This window comes from Rutidosis leptorrhynchoides, chromosome 4, assembly GCF_046630445.1.
Source record: "Rutidosis leptorrhynchoides isolate AG116_Rl617_1_P2 chromosome 4, CSIRO_AGI_Rlap_v1, whole genome shotgun sequence".
In the NCBI taxonomy this organism is placed as follows: domain Eukaryota; kingdom Viridiplantae; phylum Streptophyta; class Magnoliopsida; order Asterales; family Asteraceae; genus Rutidosis; species Rutidosis leptorrhynchoides.
The window spans coordinates 17,389,642-17,402,166 of NC_092336.1; the positions used below are offsets into that span (position 1 = coordinate 17,389,642).

At 35.9% G+C, this 12,525-nt stretch overlaps 2 protein-coding genes across 2 annotated transcripts; both read left to right on the forward strand.

The window, feature by feature from the left end:
* The first annotated feature begins 6,382 nt into the window (after window positions 1–6,382).
* On the forward strand, window positions 6,383–8,185 carry LOC139840446 (uncharacterized). Its single transcript, XM_071830712.1, has 3 exons — window positions 6,383–6,491; window positions 7,021–7,076; window positions 7,235–8,185. The coding sequence occupies exons 1-3, from the start codon at window positions 6,383–6,385 to the stop codon at window positions 8,183–8,185; spliced, it is 1,116 nt and encodes a 371-aa protein (XP_071686813.1).
* Window positions 8,186–9,125: 940 nt separating this feature from the next.
* On the forward strand, window positions 9,126–12,176 carry LOC139840447 (uncharacterized). Its single transcript, XM_071830713.1, has 3 exons — window positions 9,126–9,864; window positions 10,471–10,603; window positions 11,236–12,176. The coding sequence occupies exons 2-3, from the start codon at window positions 10,489–10,491 to the stop codon at window positions 12,174–12,176; spliced, it is 1,056 nt and encodes a 351-aa protein (XP_071686814.1). The 5' UTR covers window positions 9,126–9,864; window positions 10,471–10,488.
* The last annotated feature ends 349 nt before the right edge of the window (window positions 12,177–12,525 follow it).

Below are 12,525 nucleotides of genomic sequence, written 5' to 3' on the forward strand. Positions count from 1 at the left end.
CACGTATCTTCCACGAATCCACAGATCCTAGTTTCACATTTAAAGCTGGATGTCGAGAGATATACTTAAAGACGGTGAAATTAATACTCGGATCAGGATTGTTGTTCACTTCTTTCCAGCTTCATCTTTTGACTAATCTGTGCAAAGCTACAGACTCCTACTGTGGAGATCACCGTTCCGAAGACTTCAAGATTCTAAAGATACAGTTTCTAACATTGTTTGAAGACCTCCGAAATGAGCATCCCATCAGAGAAACAATCACCACCAGCACTGCTTCTATGATTGATATTCATGGGTCAACCAGCAGAGCCGTGGATCATATTCTCATCGGACTTCAAAACTTATCAAGAGCCGAAACTGCGCACTACTTACTTTCAGAAGATCTTCAAGAGAAGTACTGGATCTACTACCACTATTGGTCCGACACTTTCTCAGGATTTATCCGCCAAGATTCACATTCCCTCGAGAAGACCAAGATCACAACCATCAGCAAGGAATGTTTGCTTTTTAAAGCATCACTATGGTCGAGCCAATGACCTTAAACAAAAGCGCTTCTCGGGAGGCAACCCGTGCAATAAAGTAGAGTAGAAGAATAAAGGATGACAAATGAGCCGATAAAGACGCAAGGATTGGAAGCCAGCCACATCTGCTAGGGGTATTTCTTTCCTTTCACTACTAGCTCAAGATTCAAACTATGCCACATCCTAGCTTATCACTAAGTGTGGGATAACACCCAATTAAAACACTAGACAAATACTCCCAAATCTTCAACTAAAACTCCTAAGTGTGGGATACACTAGGAACATTGAGGACAACATTCGTCTAAGTGTGGGATGTTGGTATAATATTTTTATGCTGTATTAAAATAACCCATTACGAAGATTCCAAGTCTTTAAGCAAATTTCAAAAATGTTTTTGCAAAAGAAACCCTTTTCGAAAAAGTATTTTTGAAAACCTAAAACGTTTGTCAATAAAAATAAGGCTTAAGTAAGGTGGAAATCTTGTTAGGTTGAATCAAATCTCTAATAGAGCATTGCATGACTAAGGCATTATCGACCTAAATTGATTATGGTGAGGCACCCCAAATAAGACCAACATTCATCTTTAATGCTTTACTATTTTTCGTTGAGAGTGCCGATGTCTGTGCTCAGAATCAGAACTTGCTTTAGATCTACATTTCCAAGCAGCGAAACGTGATTCATTTGTAATCAAAAGAGCTAGTCATTTGTCATACATAAACCTTCCGCACCTCCACTATTTCTACTCCACCACCACATCCACATCACCTTTACTATTTACTCGAAAAATCCAGAAAACGAGATTTCTTTCGAAAACCCGATGTTATAAACCTCTCAAGTATCATGACAAATGTCTTGAAAAAGTTTACCGGAAAATAGTTTCTCGAGATGAAGTCTCCAAAAAAATAAAAAAAATAAAAAAAATTCAAGTTCTGAAAAAAGGAGCAGAACTCAATAAAGAGAAACGCCGAAGAAAACTTGACCAAAAATGTTTATCAAATAAAGAAAAGTTTAAAAGTGCTTCTCAAAATACTTCAGCACTCCTTTCTATCCGAATAAAAGTCTGCATAAAGACTACATTACCCTTATATCTCACCCCTAAAAAACAACTTCACTACCACTCCAAAATTCCTTCTCCATCATTAACAAATGACCTATAAAGCTGAGATTACTACCGTTCTCGCATTAGCAGCAAGGATTTGAGTCTTTATCAAGCCTATGCCGATGGGTGCAGCATGACTGACTATGAGTGTATTAATTTCTTAGATCTATAGGGAACCCTAAACACTTGAGTGATTTGAGTGACCCGTGAAAGCTAGCATATGTCATGTAACCTCCTCGCATGCTTGCAGAGATAGTTTCAATCATAACATAGATGACTCACCTTAGCTTTTTGCTCTTATAATAAAAGCAACCCGCTTAGGCTATTAGAAAAGAAACGCCGAAAAGATTCTTAAGGAAATGAGAGTTTACTTGAGGACAAGCAAAGTCTAAGTGTGTGATATTTGATATCGGCTAAAAAGTCACGTTTTCAACCCGGTATTAAGGTCCAAAAACAAGAAAGATTCAAACTTTGTTGGCAAAATACCTACTTCGTCGGTTAGAATTGAAGAACAAGTAATTACGAAGACGGTGCAAAAAGAATCAAGAGAATCGGAGCTAAAACGAAGATTCTAGAGCGAAAACCGTGAAAGACAAGAAATCAAGTTACGATCCAGTAAATCAAGGCTGACCAGGCTCAAAAACGGCCTGCCATACGGCTTGCCAGTATGGTAAATGGCCTGCCAAACGGTCAAGCAAATGGGCTCGATAAACGGCTTGCCTGGTAAACGGCTTGCCAAATACGGCCTGCCAAACGGCTTGCCAGCCGTTTGCAGGCAAAATTCTTGTTTATTTAAAGGGTCTTTGTCATTCATTCCAACACACACTTCAATTAACTTCTTTCTCTCTCTTGTACAATATTAGTCATACTCTCAAGGCCTTCGACTCCGTGCGGGAAACCTAGTACCCGGAGAAGAACGCTGAAGATTGTATTAGGAGCGGTCTGGAGTCTTTAAGTTGTCACTTTTGTATTCAGAACTCGTTTAATCTACTGGTACTTCTATCCTTTATCTTTATAATGTCTTCTATCATTATGTTATGTGATATTGTTGCCATGATTAGCGAGTAGTTATCTTTAGTGTATGCTATGATGTAAGCAGTTATAATGCCAAAATAATATTATGGTTTGTGTATGCTGTTGAAATGCTTTCCGATTATGCTTTAAACTCAATCGCTTTTCCAACTAATAGAACGCAGTTACAGGCTCTGTTATTGGGAAGTTGCGAACCCCAATTCAGAGTACACTATCTGTGTCACCCCTTGGTAAGAGAAGTCTATCGGATAAAACGTACGATCGACTGAGGCACAATGGTTGTAGTAAGTCTATCAAGCTTTGGATTCCGACTGAGGACTATTTTGTAGTGAAACATCTGACTAGACCCTTAGTACATTGTCAGTCCCAGACCATGCTAGTGTAGTCACCAAGCATATAAACTTCGTACGTGCACGCTAAAGCACAGTGGTTGTTGTAAGCTGTACCTCTGCTAAGTAAGGCCATGGAACCCGGTTAGTGTTGACCAGTACACTGCACTATAACGCGGTCTCAAGCATTGCACCCCGCTTGAGGGATTCTTAGTTAATTACGGAACTGTTTGTTTAAACACATAAAGGATTGGACCGTTAGGATAACCGAACGTGTTCATGAAAGTCAGCTTGACTTGGCCATGGTGTTCTTTATGGTTGAGGGCCTAACTATCTTTTAAAATCAATCATTAACGAAAGCATTAAAACACATCACGTCTCTCGAATATGGTAAACCATGTATTCTATTATGCTTAAGAAAGTTTAGACCATTATAGAATGTTAATACGTCACCCAACCGAGTCGTTCAATTGGATGAGCCGTCTGAACGTGTATGCCTGTAGTCAGACTGCACGGGCGTCGGGGGTAAGGGACGTTGCTGTCTATTCAGAATCTTCAAGCCTAACGCAGTACCCAGTGACATGTCTTATGACAGGGGCGTTTAGGACCAGTGTAATGAATACAAGGCCTCTGCCTATTCATGAGCCAGCATTCCATAATCTCGGCAGAGTAACTGATGAAGTCATAGTATGCACTCACTTTAACCTTATTTGAATTACGAATTTTATCGCATTTACTTTATCTGTCTTATAAATTAGAAAATCCCAAAATTAAATAACCACTACTCCCTAACTATCTTAGGCTTAAATATAGGTTCGATTCTATTGATATCTCAAAAATACGACTCTAGGTCATACTTCCCTTACTTATAAGGAGTGGTAAGATTTAGGCCCCGCTATATATAAATTTAAAACAGTACCCCTCCCTCGAGTGGCTGATCCTGGCGAGACGCCGCCCGACGACACCGTGCGAATAAAAACCGTCCGTTTCGGCCATATCAGTCGACCGTACAGGTAACCGTGTGTCAACGGCTATTTTTTGAATCCCACTATAAAAGGCAAACATTAAAGAGCATTTGAAGCTGGCCCTCTTTCATATTTCAAAGGCTTATTTCCAGAGATCACAAGGGCTCTAATTACTACTCAAATGTGATCAAGCAAGAGAAGATTCTATGATCTTAGAGATATAGAATTTTGTTGTTGTAAACTTACTAATCAAAATCATTAATCTTGTGAGTTTACTTAGTGTAATGTATGTCATAGTATTGTCTTAGGATCATCATTGCAAAGTGTATAAGTCTTGTAACTAACTTCAATTAGTAGAAGCATATGCTAGCTTAGTGATCTACTTCCTTAAAGGACTTAGGAAGTTGATTAATCTTATTTGGAGATTAATACTTGTTCAAGGTGAAGACAAGTTGATCTAGGTTGGAGTTGACCTTTCAAAGGGATAGAAAGATTAGGTTTGTTGTCTATCAAAGAAGTTGAAGACTTGTAAATCGGATCTCCACCGGGTTTGGAGAAAAGTGCTTAGTGAAGCAACAAATCCCGATTAGTGTAATCGGGGACTGGATTAAGGTGGATTAGTTAACATCTACCCGAACCAATATAAATCCTTGTGTCTATGTTCTTTACATTACTTCATTTATCATTTTGAACATATACACTACACACATCAAGTTTGAGTTGAATTGGTTGATCAAAGTTAATCGAATTTGGTGATCAATCAAAAAAGTGTTAAAAATGTATCAAGTAACTATTCACACCCTCCTCTAGTTACTTACAGTTTAGATAAATTTTATCCCCTTTTCAATTTATCCCATTATATTATATACATATACATATACATATACATATACATATACATATATATATTATATACATATACATATACATATACATATACATATACATATACATATACATATACATATACATATACATATACATATACATATGCATATGCATATACATATGCATATACATATACATATATATATATATATATATATATATATATATATATATATATATATATATATATATATATATATATATATATATATATATATATATTCACTAATACTTTTAAACTTCCACATTATCTATAATTCATAAATTTTAATTATAACCTTATTAATCATCTTCATTACTTTATCATCATAATATTTTTAACTATCATAATCACTAATCAAATTTACATGTTAAATTTTACAAATATACTTACATATATTCTTCACTATATTAATGCTTTAAATTCACACACACACACACACACACACACACACACACACACACACACACACACACACATATATATATATATATATATATATATATATATATATATATATATATATATATACATGCACACGAATGCATGCATGCAACACTTCCTTTATTATTTTTTTACACATTCAATATCATAATCTGTAAACATACCTTCTTATTATTATTATTATTTACAAACATCATGCTTTTATTCGTAATATAAACTACATAATTAACTATCTTCATGTGTTTATATACATATTTAACTTATTCATATTCATAATCATAAACCAATAACATAAGAATTAAAACAAGATAAAAAGTATGATTAGATTATAGTATTTAGCGATACATTAAGTGTCTTAGAGCAAGAAAAAGATTGTGTTTTGATGGTGACAGGAATCGAAACAGGAGCCACAAAAATGCAACAGTAGAGTGACAAATTGGGCGAGCTTATGGGCTGTTTTGGATACGCAGAAAAAGCAGCAGAGACTGCAAAAAATCGTAGAAACCAGGTGGTGTTGGTGGCGGTTCACAGCAGCAGCAAAAGGCTGCGGTTTGGGCTGTTTTTGGTGGCGAAAAACTGCAGCAAAAGGTTGCTGAAGGTGGCAGTTTGTATGCTGATTTTCAGCTACAAAAATAGCAACAAAAGTGATGGTGGTGGCGACGGTTGTAGCTGCAAAAAGGACAACAAAGTGGCGGTGGTAAAAGGACAATAATATTTATATAAGATAAGTATTATTGTTTCTTTTTATTTTAGTCTTTAATTTTATTTAATTTTTAATTGTTTCTCAATTGTTTTATTATTTATAAATATGTCCCATTTTATTATTTACTTATAGTTTAACAATTATAAGATCACAGAAATGCATAAATCTTACTTAACAGGAAGTGTCGACTAAAAAATTTACTATTTAGTCAACGTTTAGTTAAAGAAAGTTTGCGAGTACACAAAATCATAAGGGCTTTTCAATAATTTTAGAAGCGGAAAAATGAGAGTCGTTATAAAACCCAACCCATGCAAACCCTAATCTGGAGAATGCGACGTAAAGGAATTGTAATTTATAAATAACGATGGACCATTTTTTTACATAATATGGAGTAAAATAATACGTAAAAAGGAAGATAAAAATGGAGGGTGAAGGAGCGAAGAAACGAAAACTGGAGGATGAGTCATCAGATGATGAAATCGAAGAGCTTATCTTCAACAAACCTTTTTCATCAAATGACCCTATTAAAAGTAATTTATCTTTCCTCTCAGTCGTCATTAAACCCCCAATTTAGGGTTTATCACTTTTCGTTTTTTATTTCACAAAAATTTACTACTCTGCACTCTAGTTTTACTAATTTTTTATTTTATTCCATGTTTTATATAAATTATACACGAGAAAGGTTTATTTAATTTAGCAAATATACCTTACAACGTCAAAACTTGTTAAGAAAGAAAGTTTTGGAAGTAAAGAATGTTTTTTTATTGAAATACAAAATTTAAATATTTATTATTGACTAACTAACTGAACCTTTTTATAATTTCAAATATTTATTGATTGATTCTTATTTTGTTTTTATGTGTGAAATTTAGTGTGCATTTTATATTGTTTGTAAGCTGGTTTAAGAAGCTCTGTTTTATGTTGTATCTGGCTTATCTATGTATATATACACACATATGTATATATATGTCTCCAGGCGCCCTTAAATTACCTATTATATTCCAACAGGTATACTATTGTGGCTCATCGAGATGTTGTGGGTTTGATACACTGTTGTAGAACTAGAAATTACTCCCCGAGTACTCGATTTTTGGAGAGCTCTGAGTGTTTTTCGAGTACTTGGTCAAACATGGCCTAAACTTGGGATTACTCTAAAAAATCGTTCAAAAATCAACCAAATATAGCAGTTACTTGGAAATTCGGTTATAATTGGTCTAAATTCAGTCAAAGTCACACATAATGTTGAGCTTATTATATTATCTTGGTTTTTCAGTGTGCAGCTATATATATCAGGATTTTCACAGGTAAGACCATATCTTTAGAAGTCAAACTCTCAGACACCATCAGCTACATAAAAGCCTTGATTGAGTATAAAGAACATATTTGCACCAACGAGCAGGTGCTGATGTTGAACACCGGCATTGTCCTCGAGGATAGCGATATCCTTGCTGACTTTGACATCGCGAATACACACCCGGTCATCACACTTATCCGTAAATCATCAGGACTCATCCCGATATTTATCAAGCAGATATTCCAGTGGTCTTTACCAAATCATACTCGTACCATTTCGTTGTATGTCAAACCTTCAGACACCATCAGCAATGTAAAACACAAAATCTATTCTAAGTGCAGTAGTTTTCCCATTGACGAGCAGAGGCTGATTTACAACGACATGCTCCTTGACGATAATGGCACACTTGCTGATTTCCACATCAAAAAGGACTTTACTCTCACACTTGTTCGATCAGGGGGATGGATAAAAATATTTGTCAAGACTCTAAGCTCGGGCAAGACCATCTCTGAGAGAGTCAAACCCTCATACACAGTCGGCAAAGTCAAAGAAAAAATCGAGTCCAGTGTAAGTATCCCCCCTAATGAGCAGATCCTGATGTTTAAAGACATGGTTCTTGAGGACAGCTGTACACTTGCTGACTTTGACATTGGTAGGGATTCTACGCTCACACTTATTCAGAAATCGGACGGAAAGATGCAGATATTCATTAAGATGTTAATTGGAAAGACCATTAATCTGAAAGTTAAACCCTTAGATACAGTTGACTTTGTTAAAAATGTGATGGAACGTATAGAAGATATTCCTTGTCACCAGCAGAGGCTGATCTTTGAAGGAAGGCAACTCGAGGACTGGCGTACCCTCAAACACTACAACATCACCAACGAATCCACCCTTCATCTTGTGCTTAAACTAGAAGGAGGAGGATGAAGGTACTTGATTAGACCATCATGTTACAATGTCCAAACTACATAAATTCCTGCAATTGGTAATCAACTAGACTAACACAGTGGATTTATCATCTCTATTGTACTAGTTTTGTCTTTTAATGTACCTCTCTTAATTTATGCTACTATTATGTCAATGTAGCTCTGTTTTTCAATTAGACTAACCCCTTGTATGATCCGATCTGTGGTTCTAGTTTCCGTATATTAGTGATAGTTGGTGATACTATACATTAATTTTTATTAGTAGACTTGGGAGAATTCACAATGTTTGGTCGTTGACAGTGGGAGATGATTGGGTGGGTAGGGTTTTCGATTGATTGATTTGTTTGTTGATCAAGATGTGTTTATTGTCACATCTTGGTGTTCATTCTTGTGGTTCTCGTCGCGGTCACATCTTGGTGTTCCTCCTGTCACATTGTCACATGGTTGTGTATTTGGGATGGACGCCACTTAAATCGGAATGTCACACAGTATTATTCAATTTTATCAAATGCAGCTTCAATCTGAGCTATAGAGTCCTGAATCTATGTTTCTATCTCACTGAGATATCTCAATTTGATTGTTTTTAAAGTAGATAAGATAATTCAATAAATGTATTTTGTTACTATCAGGTCTGAAGTAGATAATATATTTGATAATATAGTGACAAAATTGCACCGTTGGTCTTTCATCTTTGTATCAAACTTGGTTGACCATTATTTATCAACTTTCAACACGAATGACCCGTCACTAACTTCTGTTAGTTTTTGCCTGTTAAGTTTGATCACGTGCCAGGCACGTGAGGGCAGTTTCGTCCACACCTATTTTATCCTCACATGAGGGTACTACTGTCATTTTAGTATCATTTTTATGTCATTTTCCATTTTCCCCGATGTTAAAGTATTGACTAACTTTTCATATCCAAAATCAGGTCCAAAGTCAAGATCATAATTTTAATCAGATCAAAAGTCACTTACCATTATGAGTTCCATTTATGAAATCAGATGCAAAATAAAAAGTTGTTCTAACTCGTTGCCACCACCGACTACATCTAGTTCTGGCGACCTCCAATTCGTCTCCGGCGACCACCAGTTACTCACTGCCACTTGCGCCGGAGGTCAAGAACACTGTCACTCAAGGCGACCTTTGTTTTTCCGGCCACAAATTTGAACATGTTCAAAAACGGGAGACATGTTATTTGGGCCAACAAGCGAACATTTCTCAATCATTCCATACGTGAAGCAATTGCTAGCCTGCTTTCAGCTTTCTGAATCACACGATGTTAATAGAAGAAATGAATTCTTTGTTATTTTATGGACATCATGTGCATATCAAGTTCTCTGTGTTTGCTGCAACGATGATTATGAGAAGATAGAGTAGGCAAAGTGTCCAACTTGCAGGGTTTGGTGTTTTGATTTAGCAGTGTGTTTGTTATGAGCTTCGCGTATACCAATTGTCGTGCTTTACATGTACCTCCTAAAATTTATTATCCCAGTTAATGTGTATCATTTGTGATTTTCTTTAGTTTTCAATTTTTTCTTGTAAATTAAAAATTAAAATCATGTGGTTTGGAATTGGTTAAGTGTTGATAATTTTTAGGCGTTAATGAGTTTATGATTTTTTATAAGGATTGAAGATGTAGATGAAGATGATGAAGGCTGATAAAATGACGAAACACACGAGGTCTCTTAACGGGCAAAACAGTGGCGAAAGTGTTAAGGGGCAAGGGGGCGGCCGCAACGGATTTTTTTTTTCAGTGTTAAAATTTTGGGTTTTTCGACTTTGACCCCGGTGAATTTTATTTTTTGCCCTCAAACCTACATATTTTGCCCCAAAACCTTCAAATTTTGCCCCAAAATCTCCAACTTTTGTTCCAAAATCTTCAAATTTTGTCCAAAAAAATTGCTACGGTTTAAATTTTTTTTCTTTCCCCCGGGTGAAAAAATCCTAGTTTCGCCACTGGGGCAAAAATTAACAAAAGTTAGGGAAGAGGTCACCCGTGTCGAAAGTTGATAAACGAGGGTCAACTAGATAGAAAAATGTTTATTTTTGTCGTTTGATAAGGACTAACGGTACAATTTTGTCTATTATAATTATAAAAAGGGTCATTGGACCATAGCGGTATAAAGAAATAGATAACGAAATATGATTAGGCGGACGCCTCTACGAACATTTTGATTCAATTTTTGGTTTAATTTAAGAATTAAGAATTAAGAATTACGAGTATATAAAAAAAATTACTCCGTATTTACTGTAGAAGCCACCCTAAACCCAAAAAGTGTTTTGTAGCTTCCGTCTCAAATAAAAATGGTGGGTGAAGGATCGGAGAAACGAAAACGGGAGGATGACTCATCAGATACTGAAATCAACGAGTTTAGCTTCAACAACCATTCACCTTCTTCTTCAAATGATCGCATTATAAGTAATTTATATTTCCTCTCTTTCTTCATTCTACCCCCAATATATATAGGGTTTATCACTTTCATTTTTAATTTTACCAAAGGTTACTCTACACTCAGATTATATTTATTTTATTTATTCTTCTACACAAAATTTTCGTGGCTAGTAGCTAATTATATTTAGTAAGTGTCCCTTACAATGTCAAAACTTGTTGAGAGAGAAAAGTTTTGGAAGTACAGAATGTTTTATTATTCAAATATACAAAATCAAAACATGTATTGTAATGACCAAGTAACTTAACATGTTACTCTACACCAAGTATCTGCTGTGCGTGTGTGCTAACTTAACATGTTACTCTACACTACGTATCTGCTGTGTGCGCGAGCGCACGTGCGCACGCATAGTTATCATTTAACAACATGTCTCCTGGAAACATACCAATATTCAGATTAAGTGACAAAGAAACATCGATTTTACTTACTGAATTAAAACACAGATCATTAAGTGGAAAGCAAACTAGAAATTTGTGTGTTTCAGTGAACGTTCCAGTAAAATATATCTTCACATCTACTGTTTTTGTGGGCTGTAGAATATAGAGAAGTTAAAGCCTAATTGTTGAAAATTTGTTTGCTTTTTTTTATTTGTTTTGTGCAGCTATATTCGTCAAGATTTACACAGGTAAGACCATTTCTTTAGAAGTCAAACTCTCAGACACAATCAATCACATAAAAACCTTGATCGAGCGTAAAGAACGTATTTGCCCCAACCAGCAGGTGCTGATCTTGGACGACACCGTCTTCGAGGATACCGATATCGTTGCCGACTTTTACATAGAGAATAAACAGCCCGTCCTCACACTTATCAGTAAATCATTGGGACTGATCCGGATATTTGTCAAGAAGATAGCATGCGAGCCTTATCTAGAACATACCTTTTCGCTGAACGTCAAACCTTCGGACACCATCATCAATGTTAAACACAAAATATATTCTAAGTGCATTTGCGAACGTTATCCCGTTGACGAGCAGAGGCTGATCTACAACGACATGCTACTTGATGATAACGGTACACTTGCTGATTTTCACATTAAAAAGGACTCCACTCTCAAACTTCTTAAATCATCAGGGGGGTGGATTAAAATATTCGTCAAGACTCTAAGCTCGGGGAAGACCATTTCTGAGAGAGTCAAACCCTCATACACAGTCAGCAAAGTCAAAGAATTAATCGAGTCCAGTGTAGGTATCCACCCTAATGAGCAGGTGCTGATGTTCAATGATATGGTTCTTGATGACTGCTGTACACTTGCTGACTTTGACATTGGTAGGGATTGTACGCTCACACTTATTCAGAAATCAGACGCAAAGATGCAGATATTCATTAAGATGATGGATGGAAATACCATTATTATGAAAGTCAAACCCTTAGTTACGATCGACCGTGTTAAAACCGCGATCGAACGTTTAAAAGATATTCCTTATGACCAGCAGAGGCTGATCTTTGAAGGAAGGCCACTCGAGGACTGGCGTACCCTCAAACACTACAACATCAACAACGGATCCACCCTTCATCTTATACTTCGACTAATAGGAGGATGAGGCTGATCTAACACCAATACACCATGGATGCATGATCTGTATTGGACTAGAAGATGATGCCCTTTGTCTTTTAATAGAGCTCTCTTGATTTATGTTGCCATTAATGTCACAAAGTATTGCCTTCAATTGTTCTGCTTCTAATATTTCTGATGTTTTTTGATGCTATTTGTTAGCTTTCAATTTTGTTTGTTTAAACTGGTTTACAGCATTATACATCTAAAATTACAAATGATACATTACTGGAATTGAAACTAAATAGAAATCCTTAAACACATGTTTAAAATTACAACATAAAGTATTTTCAATATCTAAACCCCTATCATCTGGTCCGACAATGGATATGCAAATT